Source organism: Passer montanus, unplaced genomic scaffold (genome assembly GCF_014805655.1).
Source record: "Passer montanus isolate IOZ18808 unplaced genomic scaffold, ASM1480565v1 scaffold19, whole genome shotgun sequence".
Taxonomy (NCBI): Eukaryota; Metazoa; Chordata; class Aves; order Passeriformes; family Passeridae; genus Passer; species Passer montanus.
In genome coordinates this window covers 12752538-12770788 of record NW_024366480.1, presented here as the reverse complement: position 1 = coordinate 12770788, position 18251 = coordinate 12752538, and the positions used below count along the sequence as shown (strand labels likewise).

Genomic DNA, 18251 nt, shown 5'->3' with positions numbered 1-18251 from the left:
CAAAGTCCTTACATTTTCCTCCTCGGTTTCTTGCACAAAGAAAGCTTCTCCATTGTCACCCAATTTCATATGCAGATCAACAGCATCACCATTAATTTCTATATCAATCTGTGGAAAGAGACAATTTATTGTAAATGATTCATCATGGGGAAAGTGCTGACCTCACGGTCCACTTATATCTGAGAGTAAACTTTGTTTCACTGTATAAGGGAGCCCCCTTCCTCCTCTTTCTGACACAAGTCTGTCATAATGGTCTTCAATTTGTTCACCTGCAAAATACATCATGCTCCAGGCAGAGAGCCTAACACCCACAAGAAAAATAAGAAAAAAATAAACTCAATATAAAGGCTGAATCTTGTTCATACAATTATTGATATAGTCTTTATTTGATGGAACAATGACTGAGACTGTTCAGATATTTAAATCTTAATCTGAATTGGGGCCTGGTATGAAACTGAATCCTGAACACCAGAAGTTCCACCTGCAGGCCTCCTGGAGGCAGGCTTTGTCTGAAAGTGATAAGAGACTTGCCACAATTAATTCTGCAACTCAAGTTAGTGTTTCAGATTTTCCTGCTGGTGAGTTTATGGGGGTATGACATAGGGCCACAACCCTTCTGCAACCATAGTGTTTTTGCCAGAGAACACTGTTTTTATTGTCCTAAAAAGGTACTTTTTAGCCAAGAAAACCCAGCAATGGTATTGGTAAATAAACAAACATGCCTGGGGACTATACCCAAATCATTAAGATAACCACTTCTCTTCTTCTCCACAATAACAGACTGATTTTGATCTGAAAATCATATATTTCACTACTGCTTATTTTTAAAATATTTTCTTGTATTTCCAATTCAGCAACATGAGTTTAAAAAAATCTCACCTCTTCTTTATGCTGGTTTAGATGTACAAACACATCTCAGTTTAGTACCTATACCTCACACTGGTTTCTGGAGACCTCTGTGTATACCTGAAGTTGAAGCACGGATATGCCTACTTTGTGTTCCCCCACATCTTGGGACTACAAATTGATCTTGGCCTCATAACATGCCAGAGACAAATGCATCCACAATGCAGTAACACTCAACTGACTACTGAGAGAACTGTGTGAACAGTAACTCCCAGGAGGGAGGAAACAAGGAGCAGCACTCATCTACACAAGCAAAAGCTGAGAATTACACTGACAGTCTAGTACAACAGGTACCAAAAGTAGATGTTTCTACTATTCAACAGCTTTTTAGAGGTACCCAGAAGCAAAAAATCTCTCAAATTTGGTTCAGCTACTCAGAAGTGTATAAAGACATTTAACAACCTCTAATTGCAGACACTCTTGTTGTAAGCGTATCTCATTTGCCTCCATATCAGAAAAAGTACAGCTACCACCTCTTTTGTACCCTGTTGAAAACTGCAATGTAATCTGTTACAGAATTGTTAAGGTAAATAAATTCTTTGTCATCAGCAAGCTCATTAAAATAAACACTAAAAAGTGGGAAATCAAACAAAAAATAAACACAAAACCTGCTATTCACCTGTGTTACTATGACAAACATACAACTTTAACACATGTAACTCTTTAACTATTGAGCTTTAACAAAAAAAGTCATGATCTAACTGTTCTTTCAGTTTCATTTTATTCTCTTTTTACAACTAACATATAAAGACAGGGATAACTTCCTGCAATTTACTCCTTAAAAAAGCAGAATATAATCCTGAGGATTTATGTCCTGTTGAAATAAATTCATCTTTTGGAAGCACACTCACATGCCATACACAGTATTCCTTACTGACAGTAAAGTCCCCAGCTCCATTTTCCAGCCGACTCAATCCAACTCACTCTCTTGGCATGATCAACAAAGCCAATGGGAAGGGAAGGACAATCTGCTTGGGTAGCACCACCATGTCAGAATGGCTGGATGGGAAATTGTACCAGACTCTCTTTCAAACATGCCCACACAGGAACAAAGCTTCAGTCTCAGTTTTCACTTGCTCATGGATGTTAATAACTGCATTTGCTACTCCAAATCAGCCGTGAGCACAGCTAACAATGAGCAATATTTGTAACAGGTCACCAACATTAACATATGCTCTGTTTGACCTTTAGGCATTCCAAAAAAGAGTTGCTTACATCAGGGATCAGTTAAATAGCATTAAGCATTTCTTTCCCAGCATACCTGGATAAGTAAACAAATAACCCCATGTAAACATTTTACAACTGTGAAGCCTATATATTGGTATTTGTATTTTTGCATAGGCCTAGAGCTGTCACAGTTTTTCTTTCACAGCACTTTTGCAGAGTCCTTAGATTACCACAGGAAGTTCTGTTTTGCATTCCACCACCCTGTACAGCATTTTTGAGCAACTGTTCTGGACTAAAGCACCCTGCTAACTGGGAATGTGGGGAGCTGGGGAGGGAGGGAGGGAGGGGGAAGGAAGGAAGGAACTGGTCCTCAAAACTTTGTTTTGACCCACTTTCTGAACTTACCACTTTTTCTTTAGAGCGCAGTACACCAAGCTTCCCAAAGCGGACATGGAAAGGAGAACACTGGTACGTCCCATCCTGCTGCCGGACCACAATGACATCGATGCATCCCGAAAGGGTTGCCTGGTTAATGCCTTTGTACAGCTCCTTCACAGTAACCAGGACTTGTCCTGCAAGTTGCCCCACGTAATTCATAGTCTGAGACTAAGGAAGAGAAAGACCAAAAAAAAAGTAAGTAAATTTAAAACACAGTAGTTTTTTTGAAATGAATTTTTTAAAAAGCACTTATATAGATGAGCAATGTCATTTATCAATTACTCTACTGTAACAAGAGTTACACAAATGTTTTCAAGAATCAACAAAACTTTGAGGCAATCCTTATATTACTAAAAGTATCCAGAGTTACAAAACCTATTCCTAATGCTTTATCAACTTGAATCTCTCACTAATTAAATACTTCAAAGAAAATTCTGAAGCATGTAATTTTTAGACCTCAAAGCCTAGATTTAAGTGATGCTTAATAACTCAGATAAGCTAAAAAGAAAAATTCATTCTCCAGAGGATTGCCTGTTTAATACAATCAATCCTATACAGAAAATGGAGATAATTGTACATAAGGATGAAAAAAAATCTTACAAGTCAGGAAAAAGTATGTAGAACATACTGTATGTAACTCTTTCTTTACAGCTCTGTATTTCAAAAACAGCTGAGTCATCTTAGAGACATTATCAAAGTATGTAATGGGATGTAGTATTGCATTTTATTTAAATGGTATGCTCTGTCTCACCCCTCCAAAATGTATGGTATATTTTAAGCCTATGGTCCTGCCCTGAACCGTCCTGTATCTGTAATCCCATTGGCACAAGTTTGATTCTGTGCCCACTTTCAATCCATCTCTTAAACCGTGCAAGCGAGACCAGTCGCCCTCTTAGCTTTTCTCCTCTCTAGTCCTCCTCCCCTCTTGCCCCTTCCCTCCCCTAGGCTCCCCCTCCCCTTTCCCCCTTTTCCCTCAGTAACCATGCTGTGCCCGGGGTGGGACCCCCAATAAACCCCCATCTAATCAGCACCCTCAGAAGCCGTGTGGAGTTTCCTTGCCTGCCTGCTGCTGCCAGCCAACTCACAGCCTAGGGGGCCCTTTGGGGTGTCCCCCCCCCCAAAATTAACTACAACAATGGGAGAAAAGAGATACATACATAAACAAGATTATGCTAGAGTAAACAGGATAAAGAGCACAGAATCACTTATTGAAAATTCTGTCTAATCTACTAAAATACTTAAGTAAATGAATGAATTCTGAATGACTGCAAGTCTTTCAGACGAAGAACACAAGTTGAACTATGAGTACCAATAAGAAATGAAAGTCCAAAGATTTCTCAGAACATCTGAGCTTGAACAGGAAGAGGAGGGAAAACTGTGAAAATGTTCTGATAGAAACCTAAGTGCAACTCTTCCTCATTCTACGTACCATCTTCTGCCTCCCACCCAAAAGTCTGCTACAAGCTCATTTCAAAAACATCCAAGCAACTGCAGCCTCTAAAGTTAAGGAGAGAACAAAGAACCACTGCCAACAAGCAAAACCCACAACACTGAACACATAAAAGAGCCTAAATTATATATATACTTTAAAAACCTGTTCTGGGATACTATTTCTAGAAAAAAATTTACAATGATTTTTTTTTTCTTATTTGCATTTCTATTTTTATTAGTCATTGAATAAGGTTTAGGATTCTTCTTTTTTTAAAAAACTGTTTGGGATATTATTTCTAGAATAAAATCTACAATGAGTTTTTTTCTTATTTGCATTTCTATTTTTATTAGTCATTGAATAAGGTTTAGGATTCTTCTTAATACCTCTAAACAAAACCGTACCACATTACAACAGTTCTTCCTAATGATACTGCTTTATTGTCTATATAATTAATCAGTTATTCTCTTCTGAGCCTCCAAAGTCTTCCTTACAGTAACACAGGATATCTTACACTCACCCAAAAGTGACCATTTTCGTGGCATCTCTATACTGATATAATCGTAAACAGGCAAGAAATCTAAAACTACTTTCACACAGCAGCACTTTCACAACTTTTTTCTCCATCTCAGCCTTCTCATACATTACTGAATCATATTAATGGTTTTTTAAAAATAATTCCTTCCTCTTCACAAGACGTACAAAGGAAGGTGAAGGGTTTCCAATACAGATTTAACACAGTCTTGAAATTATCCACAGAATTATAATGCTAGGTAATGTGCTAGAGAATTTTGCTCCTGTAGCCTGTTGATGAAGACAAAAAGAACAGACTGTCATTGAGGAGGATGGACTCTCTATCAACATTAGTCATTAATTTAATTTCATAGTAACCTGTTGATGAAGACAAAAAGAACACTGTCATTGAGTGAGTAATGAGATTAGGAGGATGGACTCTCTATCAACATTAGTCATTAATTTAATTTCATCTGTAAGTAGCTTCATGTAAAACTATAAAACTGATTGCTTGATAGTGAAGTAATAGCTCACTCCTGCTAAAGAGGGAAGATCTCACTTCAATCTTTCCTCATCTGACCCTCTTAATGATCTGAGTTTAGCTCCCTGACACAGCTGGCAGAAGGCTACCATTTTTTGTCGTTGTTTGTTTCAGCAGGTTGTTAGTAAGTCAGATTATCTTATTAAGCAGAACATGACAAACACCTGAGTCATGAGGCCCTGAGCAGCATCACTGAGCTAGGGAAAAAAAAAAGGCAGGGAACTGAACATCTTTTTGACAAGTGAGGTATTTGCTGCATCCCATGGAACTGTAACTCAACACCGAGATGTTACAGTATCTCTGCTTTCCTGTTGAAGCATTAGTGTTCACCTAATATGACAGCCACGTTTAAATTCAATGTCATGAAAAAAGAAAAATCTTTAATGCATAATCATTATCATTCATGGCTCTAACTTGGCCACTTCCAAGAGCTGTCTACCGTATCAGCTTAGAAAGAAAAGTTGATTTTGTGTTACCAAGGAAACTGCATTTGTTAAAATAAATGTTTGACACAATCAGGAATAAAAGTCCTTAATAAGGTCCCCATTCCATGTATTTAATTTCAGTGAACAGGACTTGAGAAGTGGGCATGAGCAAGAAATTCTCTGCAATTTAAGCAGTGATTTCTTAAAGGATCAAAATTTCACACCTTCTGCTAAGAACTGAGTTCAGATGATAAATAACCTAGTTTTTCCTCACATACGTGCTAACTTGACCATAGACATTCATCACACAGCCCACACAAGACCAAAGCATTCACCCATTTTACAAATATTCTTGCCCATCTGTAGCAAAAATATCCTGTAGCAACGTTCTCTCTTCTACAGGTATTGATTTCATTACTGTAGCTCATAGCACAGCCACTTTTATGAGCATACAAACACTGAATAACCTCGTACATTTGAAAGTTCATTACTGGTTCACTCTTAGACCTGGAAAAGTTATGAACTTTTGTACCTACTGAGTATTAAAAACATTGCTTATAAGGAAAGTAGCTTTTTATGATCCAAGTCTTAATGTAAACATTGTTTTGTACATTCCAAGTAAACCAAAGTAGATAAAGGTAATAAACCAATGCACATTATTGCTTACCAGGCTGCAATTCAGCTTTTAACATAATGGTTCACTTTGCAAGATAAACATGTTATATAAGAAGGTTCAAACTGTAGCAAGAAAATGATCAAACAGAAATGAAGTGTCACTACATACCTGAGAAACATGCCATTTTATCTCAAATGTCAATAGAAGCCCAGCTGGGAGATTTTAACATTTGCAGGGCTATGAGTGGGTTTGAGCTTTGCTTGGCTTTGTTTGTTTTCCTTAAATGTTATTGTATGTTGTTGGAAAACTTGTGCTGAACAAGTACAGAATCAGGCTATAGCAAGAAAGGAACACTATAAAATGTTATTGTGTTAGTTTTTGCAAATGCAGTAGAAATATCCTGATCATAGCATAACCAGTAAGACAAAATATTTCCTTGATAATACTCTTTATTTCATGCTTAGTAACCATTTCTTAAATATCACAGCCTTGAAAGCAGAGAGCAGTATGCCTTCCTAACCTCCTGTAAGAACCTAAAAAGCATGCTGATTGCTAGTTTTGAAATTCAGGACAAAACCCTGATGGAAAAGACAAACTATGAAAGGCAAGACACCAATACTTCACAATGCTGTTTAGTTTATAATTTTTATTGCTTTCGATATCCAGAATCTGTACATTGCCTGATGCAGTGAAATTCCAGAACTCTGCATAAAAACTGAGATTAATGCAGCTCACTACTGCTCTTCTCAGACAGCAAATTAAAAGGCTATGAATACCTGAGGTATATCAAAGCAGAAACATGCTTTGTGACTTCTGAGGCTCCAGAGAGAATGATTTTTGAATATTTATGCAATGCTACCTAGTTAACAAAAAGTTTTACAGCTGAATATATTAATACCACTAAGGTAAGTGCAACTGTAATTGGAATGGGGGAAAGAATCTCTATGCCATATCATGAAAATTATTTTTTTTCTGGCAATAAGCCATTGCACTGCCAAAAGCAGAAACTGAAACTGCTTTGGTTTTTTAACTTTCTTTTTCTAAGAGAGCATAAAAGTAAATACGAAATAAAAAATATCTACTTCAGCAGTTCAGTAACTAAAACAACTCCACTTACAAAATACTCAAATCAGTGCAACTAAAATTAACCCTGAATATGCTGTTTGACTTTCTCAAGTTACAGCAGTGGCTCTCAAAAATAATAATTAAACAGTACTCCACCTCAGAGTATCTTTATATGACAGACAAGACAAAGTTTCAAAACTCATTACCACAAAATGCTTACATTAGCATAAGCTGAGCAGGAGGTTTTGTGGGTAGGAATTATATCTCTGTACCATTAACAAAGATGTTATTTTAACTGCCACTAGACCAACATGTTTTAACTTTTTTTTTTAGTGTTATTCAGTAATATTCATATAGAGGTGCAAGATACAATCAAAAGTCTGTGTTTTTTGGGTGTTTTCTGTGCATATGGAGAGCTGCTTTACTAATGGTAAACTGCATTTTTGGGGTTCTTAAAGCCATCACATTTTATAAAAGTGCATCCACATGAACGTGCCACTACAAAGGCCTAGCTCAACAAGAGAAAAAAAAAAGTACAAGTTAGTCAAAGGCAAGGTATCAGATTGCTCTAGAGAGCTACAACTTTAAAGGGCATGAATTTTAACTATCACTGAAAAAAAAAAGTTACTTAGAAGCAGATCTTAGCTTCCAGTAGCATAGATATTCATACACTCCATTTATTTTGAGATACATTTAGAGGGTTAAAATACATCTAATGCCACATGATACAAACAGCAAAGAAGCTGTATTTGTTTCAAGAGATTAGGCAGAATAAAATAAAAAACATGCAGAGCAGTGGTTTACCTCCATTTATCTCATTTTGCCTGTATGTGCATACATGTAAATTTATGAGGCAGAAGCTTTCCTTAAGCAGAGAAAATCTTCAGCAAGTGTTTTACTAGTTTCTGTTTTTTACTCTGAAAAAACTGGGGGGGAAATGACCCTGTCAAACAGGACCACTGTAGCATCAGATCTACTCAACAAAAACATCTTTGTTCCCAAGTAAAGATTTTAATTGGGGGTTTAGGATTGCTCCTAGTACTGCACAGAGCAGTTATGGAACAAAAACAGGAAACAAAGTAAGTCTGTTGAATGCCTAATTAAAGTCTTCCACATACTATTAAATATAGTGAATTTTTATATATTTTAACTGTGTTATAGGAAATTATATACCCATATTTAGCAATAAATCTGTCAAACTCACCAAGATTCCAGAAGGAACCTTTTCATGGGCAGCAACATCACTTCTATTTGAGTCATCTTCAAGAACATCCTTTTCTGAGTTATGCATCTCAGAAAACAGAAAACTAACTTTCCACAATACAGGTAAGTGAAAAAATTACAGCCATAAGAAAAGGTTGCAGCAGCATTTCTTCTCTTCTCATAGAAGCAGAAGAACCATGTAAACCTTCTGGTCTCTTAGAGGAAACTGCTTGGTATACATTCCCACGTAGAATTACAAGTAAAAAGGAAGTGCTTCTTTAAGAAAGCTCACACAGAAACTCCCTCACCAATAGGCTTTGCTTGAAATGTCCCAGCCCCCTTGCGCTCTCCGAGATAAGTGACAACACGGGCTGACTTTGCCATATGTTTGCACTGATAGGTGATGATCTTGGTTTGCATCACGTCACATGACTACAGCTGAAGCTCCCACGAAAACAGGGATTTAGTTAATGATTCTTAAGCAAAGTCTACATTAGCTCACTCGGAGACTTTTCACCCACTGTTGCAACTGCAGCACTGGCAGCAGCACTCAAAGTCCTGGTTCAGCCCAAGCCCAGGCTGCCTGCTGACACTCCATGCGCTGCTGCCTCTGCTCATGGCGTCACTGGGGCAGCCAGTCCTGTCTGATACAGCAAATTTCACAACATTGCAGGGTCTGCTATTCGCAAACTTTCCTCCCTCCTTCTTGAAATTGAAATTACATAATAATAGCAAAGAGACAACTGACCTGGTGTCAAGTTTATACTAAACCATATAAAACCAATGCACACCAAGATGAGCATTTGTTTTCCTGTGGAAACTTTCTTGCTTTCTTCAAACAGAATTGTAAAGCAGTACAATGTGAATGTGTGCTTCACAAAACATAAAAGCTTTTTAAATAACTAGCTCCATGACTCCATTATTTTTCATCTGAGGAATTCTGAAACTTTTCTAAATAAAATAATGGATAGGTGAAATAACTCGAGGAAGAGAAGTAGTATAAGGAACCAATTGTCTCAATGTGAGAGACATTCTCTGAGGACCATCAATAATCCCTCAACATAGACAAGCTCTCATTACCCTAAACCCATGTACCTCCTTCCCACCCTCACTGGGTTACTGTGTATCTGCTCAGAAGACTCTAGAGGATTGCTTCTTGAATTACAAACTTAAAAAAAAATTATCCAGGACTACTACTCCTACTATTTATTCTTCTACTATTCCTCCTCTAAGTTTTGTAAATTCATGTAAAAGACTTTGATGCAAGGAGAGTGAACTACACTACAGGATGCAGCCAAATAGCTTGTAGGTTTCCAAAATAATTGATGAACTGCACTCAAGTCCAAAACTGCATCAGTGTCAATGACAAAATCCTAAATTGAGTGTTGGGATTACTATGTCTGCAGTGAGGTTGTAATAAACTGCCACCATCTCTGAGCCCTTTTCAATGCTTTGAATAAATTCATATTTCATCTGGGTCTTACAGGAAAAACTAATGTGTTTTTTAGCAAGCACAAGTATTTTCATAGAACATTGAGAATTACTAGACACACTCAATTTTTCCTTCCTTTTCATCATTCTTTTATCCTGTATGTTCCATTAAAAAAGAGAATAAAACATACAATTATGAGCAAAATGGAAGCATAATTCATAAGCCAGTGCTCCTCTTCCAACACTACTGGCTTTGTTTTATGTTGGGATTTTTATCTGTGATATCTCTATTTCAATATTGTTCAGTATTTCAGATGGACATTATTTCCTTCAAAGCTTTTAAGAGTGTTTTAGACAACAGCTTTTCTAGAATACAGATAAAATTGTGTCACTACAGGAAGGTAAGATTTAGGCAGGTAGTAAGCTTTGCACATTTTGTTAGCCCTCCTGTGTTTTATTTCTCAGTATTAATAAGATATGTGAAATATAATTCCTGCTGAGTAAGTTTCAGCACTAGGTTATGTATGTGCAAGTTGCACAGGGAAATTAGCATTTATTTTGAAAAGCAAATACCTCAAATTTGGAAGTATTAGAAGCAATGTTTTCCATGCAACCTTAATGAAGCTCTTTGGTGTAGGTAGGTTTTCCTGTGGGGTAGTCTCAGAGAGCACTTATGAGTTCTCTCATGACTCACACACAAGTTAATAATGCTGACCAAGATCATTCACCATCCTATGTTCTGTCTTTGACCTGCGCTTTGTGAGTCTACACATTTTATCCTGCAGCTCATTAGTCAAAATCCCTGATAAGTATGATTCAATTTTTAAAACATTTTCTGCAGCAATCGTCAAAATACATTCAATTACATTTCATTTTGTTTTATAGCATCTCAGAGATGCAGTATTTTTTCACCTATGCAATGAAAAATTCAGTACCAATTAGGAATTAAACATGCAGGGGAGTTTAGCACATTTAGAGCTTGATTTTTCAGATTTTCCCTCTTTCTTGTACCTCTTTGCACATTGCCTCAATAAGCTACATTTGCAGTTGCAAATCAGATTTTTTTTAAATGACCATCTGGGATATGTAAAAGTCTGACTGCCTGTGAAAATGACATTTAAGTGATTATTGAACTGTACTATATAGGAACTGTAGGACAAACCCCACCAGAAAAAAGCTAGAGGACATTCCCCCAACTCTCAGCAGTGCACACCATTACGAGTTCTGGAAGAAAGGAAGCACAAATCCTACAGACATAGCTTCTATCAGCACACTATCCCAATTCACTCAGAGATCAGAATAGGTATGCCAAGACAAATGAATGGACCAAATCCTTCACTAATTAACATGCCCTAATAGATATGGCAAGTATGGGACAACCTCTGTTCATGTTCCTATTGTCTCCTTCAACCCACCTTATCACACATAATTTTACCTACTATCAACCAAGAACGAAACACCACAGTTCTCAAAGTAAGGACAGGTTGTGACAATTCTTAGTATCACACCCCATCCGGACACTGGAAAAGTTCCTTTCTCCACAAGGCTCCAAAATTCCAACACTTCTCTATTTTCATGCACTTTTACACTTTGCTTATTAGGTGCAAAAAAAAAGTGGAGGAGTTGCCTCTTCTCCTACACAGATTACAAAAATCAGACTGGGGCTGAAAACACTCTTCTGTGCTCAAGTTCTTGGTCCCAGACCTGGTCTGAAGCATCTGCTTACTGAGACTGGAAATAAAGCTCTGCTCAGTCCACATTGTGCCAAAACACATTCAGCTCAACATCTCTGATACTTTTAAGTGCAAAAGTCTATCTATTCTCTATATGAATTCAAAGGTTATTAACTTTGCTAAAATAAAATAAACTTTGACATGACTAAGAAAACATACTGAATGAAGATTATCTGCCTGAGATGCCTCCAGAAAGGGACACACAAATTTTTCTAAAAGAAAACAGCTAGAGTTTTTCCTCTAGCAAAATGGAAAAATACCATCAAGTGTCACTTCTTATTAAAAAAACACAATATACTTGCTAAAATTTTCCATACAAAAGCTGAAGGTACTTAAAATATAACATGTAATTACATTTTTCATTTTAACAAGTTACATGCAACTAAAAAGAAATTCTGTTCAACAATGTTGAAAAATACCACTAGGTAATACTACCTGTTTTTACCTGCAATTCCCAGCCGTCCAAAAAAATAAAAAAAAAAAAAAACAGCTCTATCACAAGTAATAACAGCAGGTACGAGAATTCAAGCAATAAATAGATGTTAGAAAAACACTATAAATACAAAAGTAATGTATTGTTCACTAAACTGGTGGTTAAAAAATAAAATCAAATTAGTTTTGCACCTATGACGCAATATGGTAAATTCAATGTCTTCAAGATTTCCTGTCAGATGGAATCAAGAGCCATTTAAATCAAAATATTTTTCAGTGCAACTTAACTACTTTTTATCACCAGGGAAAAAATAGCAAGAAAGGAAATCCACTATTTAGAGTTAGTGCCTTTGTAATTGTGTCAACAGTTTTATCTCTACGATCTGCAATGAATCATCTGATTTCAGTGTTACAGTATCTGTCCTTGTATTAATCTGAGCATTTTCTTTTTTTAAAAAATGTATCCTTTTCTTCTGTTTACAAAGAAACATCAGTGAGGACAAAAAATACTTTAAGAGTTCAGAAGTGAGTTTTACTGGCAAAATGTTCAGTTCAATCAAAAACTTAGGTTGCACATACACAAAATGTTCTTACGTACGTGGAGACCTCAACTTCTTTCAAGGCACTGGAAAAAGTAACTGGCTAATCCAAGAGTGCAGCCCTTTGGAATCTGCATGGGCATATCCCACACCACCCCCTGCCACATTCAATATATTTCCAGCAACACAGACTCTTGTAAGGCCACGTCATCCTTGGCTGAACTTATTTCCAGACATGTAACTCAGAAACCAATGTTTCTGAACAGAAATTCTATCAATCTCATTTTTGGATGAGATGAGAGAAAGCAGATGAAGCTTTGCATGTTTCTACAAAGCACTAAGCATTTCCTTAATAAGCAATCCAGGAATCCCTTATCTTTGTTTCCTATTTTTAACAACATTTCTTTCAAGATGCTTATCTGCCCCAGGTGTATTTAAATTTTCTTGCAACCTCCCAGGGTTTAGAAGTCAAAGCAAAAAAAAAACCACAGTCATGTGCACACGCACAAAATCTAACTATATCTAATTATCTATTCGTGGTAAATAATTTGCTTACATTTGGAATGGATACACAAATATAAGATTTGAGATTCGTACAAACCTTCAGGTTGACAAGAACAGAAATAATACTTATTCTGAGAAATACATATATGGAATACTTAAAGAGCTCTAAATATTGCATCTATAAACAAGATACCTTTTTTCCCCACTTGAGAAGACACTTGATAAGATTCTCCATACTGCTGAATTCATGAACATATACCAAAATAAAGCAATAGCCCTAAATTTAATTTGCATATAAGACTTGGCTATATTACTAACAAGTTGGGTAAGAATGCTAGTCTTACAGAATTCCCACACAGATGTATTTACATGAGATGTTGGGAAGAGAAAAATTACATACAGCTGAGCAAAGTGGCATAAGCTTACTCTTTCAGCAAAGCCAATCCACTGTATTACTGAGTTGGAATGGCCACAGAGGTCACATCTGGCTGAGGGATCTGCTCACCCCTAGCACACAGCAGTGTCTGCATCGTCTATATAGGACACAACACACCTGTGTAGTGGCCTCACAGATTTCTTGTTTGTGTTAACAGGCATACTTTTTCCTTCAGCAATGACTGGCTTTAAGTCATCACTAACTACTTTTCTTCTTTAAATCACTGTATTTCAGTTCACATCACAAACTAAATTCTGTTTAGCCGAGGGACTCAATTACTTCCATTTCTAATGGAATCACAGCTATAGCTCATTATCCAAAGCACTTATTTGAAAGAATTTTGAAAAGAATCCTTTACACATTTCCTTGAAAAGGCTTTTCATAACCATCAATTCAGAAGAAGTGTATTTCCTGAGGAGACAGCTATGCAGGCTAAAAAAAGACAAGTAAACCTAGAGACACAGCCTAAGACAGCTTAGCTGGCTTCAGCCACATACACCAACAGAAATATGTCACCTAGTACACTGCAGACTTTTCTATTATTACTTTGCATATTTACTCTTCTGCTATTGAACTTCAGCACTTTGGATAAAGAAATGGGCCGATTCATCAGCTAAAAATCTCATCCGCTCACTCACTGCATACAGAAGCAATGAGGAAGTGTCCCTTAGTCCTGGGAAAATAAGTGACTCAGGACAACTTCTGACAACTAATGTCAAATTACATTAGTGCACAGGTGAAAGAAATTGATTAAAATATTTAGCTAGGAAGGGGAAGCTAGCATCCTTTCTTTGATAATTCCCTTAAAATAGAAATACCAGGAAAAAAAAAACCTCAAAAAAGTGTGCTTAAACCTTGTCCTCAAGCAGAAAGGCAATCTGACTTGACTGAGCATGACAGTTTCATATTAAATCAGTCTGCCTGCCCAAACTGAAATGCAAGCACTAATGTAACAACCAAGATGAGAGAGCAGCTAGGCAGATTAAATGCATTTTTAAGTGCCACATCCTTTGCAAAAGCAGAAACATTTTCTACTATGCTTAAAGTGGATAATTCCATTTATAACTTAAAAAACCCCTCTGCTTACCTATGTAACAGTGAGATGTGCCCAGAGATGGCATCTTTGTATTACTGAAGAACCTCAAACTGTAATTTCAACAAGATTATGAAGAACATTCTCCAGATACAAAAGTCACTGGGAATAGTTTGCTACTAGGCTATAGTCTCAGAATGTGCCCAGTATGTGAGGAAGACATCTATATACATTTCAGACGTGTATTTGATCACAAACATACCACACACTGTTGTGTATATGCCTGAAAGCTTCTTCACTGTGGCTATCCACAACATACAGCACCGAGTCTCACACCAGAAACAGTCCCTTCACCCCTTTTCAGACAGTTACATAAGAACGCATTGCTAAATCATGATATAACCAATGACTAAAAGTTATTTCATATATAATCCAAAGCTATTTTTAAAAAAAAATCCAATTTGTTAGAAATTCTAACTTAAGCACAGATTCTGTGATCACACAGAGACCGTGAGAAACTGTTTTCCTGTATGCTGCAATCTTGTACTTGAAAGGTGCAAAACTGGAAAACAGTAAATTGTGATCAAGACTATTAACCGTGCAACCATTTTCCAGGAAGAGAAGAAACAACTGCATCTAAATTAACCTCTGGCTATGACAAAGGTTCCCAAAGTGGCTTTGAACAAAATCCTTTCACCTCTATCTGATCTAGGTCGCAAATTCTCTGAGGCAGAGACCAAGTCATACAGCATGCAATGCAAAGAAGGGCTGCTCGGGGCCTCAAGGTACACAAGGAGGTGTCAAGTGCCCGACGTGCAGCCTGGATCATCCCTTAACTGATCGTGACTCCACACCACTGGAAGGAAACCCTAGAGGCAGAGAGAAAGGACATAAAATTCACTGCGCTGCAAACCTGAGACATTTTATGTGGAGGTCTTCCAAGAATTACACTTACTTTTGCAACAACCCAAAATATTAAGAACCTAGAAAAAGATGAAGTATTAAGTACCAAGAATAAATTCAAACACCATCTCTGTTACAAGCTACTAAAAAACCGGAACTTTCTGATGTGCTTAACTGAAAAGTTATGATACAAGCTTAAAAATCAATTCTGTAATTGCTGACGAGAGCAATTCAGCACTATCCTAGTTATTCCTACTGTAACCAAGAGCAATACCAGATAACACAGCATTTCAGTCAAAGTTCCTGGCATCCTGAGATTACTTAGAAACCTTTTAACTTCAGCATATCTGTTTAATAGTCTATTATATAACAGTAATATACTTTTACGGAGAACCTCACTTTACACCACTGAAGCAAAGAGCTCTTCCTTAATTTTTTTTAAGGGTTGGCAAAAGTCTTCACGCTCCTGTATCTTCTCGAATTCAAAGGAACTCTAGTAGGATCTAGGAGAGAAGGAACAACTTTGGGCTCTGGCTGGAGCTAGCTGCCTAGTATGCATACAAAAAAAAAATTGGTTACGCATCCACAAAGTGATGCACATTCCCACACTTAAAAAAAAATAAAAATAAGGCATTTTGTGACTTACAATTTTTCATTACAACTAATGAATACCTGTACATTCTTCAAATGCACGTAACACTACAAATTTTTTTTTCTATTTTCCAAATATTAAATGCTCAGTATGCAAAATTGTCCCAAAAATGTTTGTGAAGTATAAAAAACCCCAACCAACCAAAGAAAACCAGAACAGACCCCAAGGAGCTGTACTTCAGTGATGCTTGTGGGTTCCTTACAACCTGGGATATTCTGTAAGGACTAAATTTTATAAGGTTGTCTGTCATCTTCTCTGACAGTACCCTGCATAATACCACATACCAACACCGTATACAAATACTTTCTTGTAACAACAGTGGAATTTTGTTTGGGGCGGGAAAAAAAAGGTAACCAGATGATGGGCACGTACAAAGTGCAGCCACAACACAGGTATACTTATGACATCATTCTTCTGGATGGAAATGCACAGGTTTGCACAGCATACTGCCCTGCTCCATCAAAATTCATTGCTGCCTGCTACACGTACTCAGTCAGCACTTCAGGAGAAGAAGAACATAGTTCACACCAATCAAGCCAGACGCACACTTGGCAAGACCCCAAAGAGAAGCACACAAAAAACACTGCGGGCAGCGTGGCTCCACTTCAGACTCCCCACACCAGAGGGACGAACACGGGAGGCAGGGGCGGAGAGTTCAGCGCCCGACTCTGAGGGGCAGGCGCTGGGCAGCCAGGCGAGGCGAGGCGAGGCGCGTATCCCGGTGTGCCAGAGCGGCCCCGCCAAGCGCGCCGGGAACACCGGCGCTCCCGCCACCCCCGCGCCGCTCCGCCCGGCCGCGCACCGGGCGCGGCAGCAGATGGATGGCTGCCCTTCGCTCCGCCGGCCCGGGCTGCGGGCCGCCGCGGGCACTGCCGGCCGGGCGGCCCCGCTCCGCAGCGCCCGTTCCGGGGAGGTTCTCAGGGTTGGCTGCGGGGAGCCAGCCCGGGCTGGCAGCCGGGGCAGGGCCTGCGCCGCCCTTCCTTCCTGCCGCTCTCCCTCTGCCCTCCCTGCCCGCTGGCCGCCCGGGCGCGCCCCGCACGCAGCCAGGGACACCTCGCGCCGAGCCGAGCCGGCGACGGCGGCCCCTTCCCGCTTACCTCGAGTGAGGCCCGGCGGGAGCCGGCGCCGGCCGGGGAGGGACGGACGGTGGCTGGATGGAGGGACGGAGGGATGGCAGGAGGGACGGCGGCGGGCAGCCGGGGGAGCCGCGCCCGGGCGGGTGCGAACTGCGCCAAGCGGCGGCCGTTGGCGCAGCGCGTGCACGCCCGCGCGCGCTCCCGCTGGGCGGCGGGGGCGCGCCTGGCCCGGGGCGCCACGTGACCTTGGAGCGGCGCCGGGAAGGAGAGGGAGGGAAGGAAGGAGGGAGGCGCGTGGGGTGCGTGCGCGCGGCCCCGGCAGCACGTAGCGCCTCTGGAGCCTCCCGCCGGGATCCCGCCCGGCAGCGGGGACCGGCTGCGGAGCCCTCTCGGGAGCAGCTGCTGACAGCCGGGCTCCGAGCCGGGGCTCAGGATTAGCGCCTGCCGACAGCGCAGCGGAAAAGACGCGCTGCCTTCGCGGTGCTTGCTGCTTCAAACGTCCCTCAGTGCATCCTTCTTCTGAAAGTTACCGGCCCTCCCACAGGAGGAGCGAAAACATTTGTTTTTTGTATAGATATACATATCTTTATACATGCGGGCATATATATGTCATATATGCATTCTGCCGTAGTCTGTCTATATATATCTATATTTGTATCTATATCATCTATATGTCAATATCTAATCTATATCTGTATTTATATCATCTTATCTATGTCTATATCTAATCTGTATCTGTATCTGTCTATATCTCATGGTCTCAAGCTGTGCCAGGGGAGGTTTCAGATGGACCTTAGAGGGATTTTTTCACAGGGAAGGTGGTTAGACATTGGAATGTCTAACCCAGGGAGGTGGTAGAGTCACCATCCCTGGAGGTGTTTAAAGAAAGGCTGGATGGTGGCACTCAGTGCCATCCATGGTCTGGTTGACACGATATTGTGTGGTTGTAGGTTGTAGCCGATCTCAGAGGTCTTTTCCAACAAAATTAATTCAGTGATTCTATTTTTTATATATATATATATATTTATTTTTTTTTAAATTTTTTTTTTTTTTTTTTTGGTGAGGAAAGTAGGTAATTAATTCAGTGATTCTATTTTATATATATATATTTTTTTTTTTTTTTAATTTTTTTTTTTTTTTGGTGAGGAAAGTAGGTGTAGAATTGCAAAATCAGAACATGTCCAGCAGGCTGTGTATGCATTTCAGGAC

General features: G+C 39.1%; 1 protein-coding gene across 6 annotated transcripts in view; it reads right to left on the bottom strand.

Moving 5' to 3' along the window:
* LPIN2 (lipin 2) overlaps positions 1 to 17240 on the bottom strand; it is a 44730-nt gene extending 27490 nt beyond the window's left edge. For 2 of the 6 annotated variants that reach the window (XM_039705991.1, XM_039705996.1), the window contains exons 1-3: positions 8305 to 8645; positions 2479 to 2679; positions 13 to 108 (exon numbers count right to left, since the gene is read on the bottom strand). In XM_039705991.1, coding sequence (XP_039561925.1) covers positions 13 to 108; positions 2479 to 2679; positions 8305 to 8391 — 384 coding nt within the window. In that variant the 5' untranslated portion in view covers positions 8392 to 8645. Of the gene's footprint in view, positions 1 to 12; positions 109 to 2478; positions 2680 to 6203; positions 6381 to 8304; positions 8646 to 16455; positions 16480 to 17063 lie in introns of those variants that run through there. The other 4 variants (XM_039705993.1, XM_039705995.1, XM_039705992.1 and 1 more) reach the window with 4 other exon arrangements.
* Positions 17241 to 18251: the final 1011 nt, after the last annotated feature.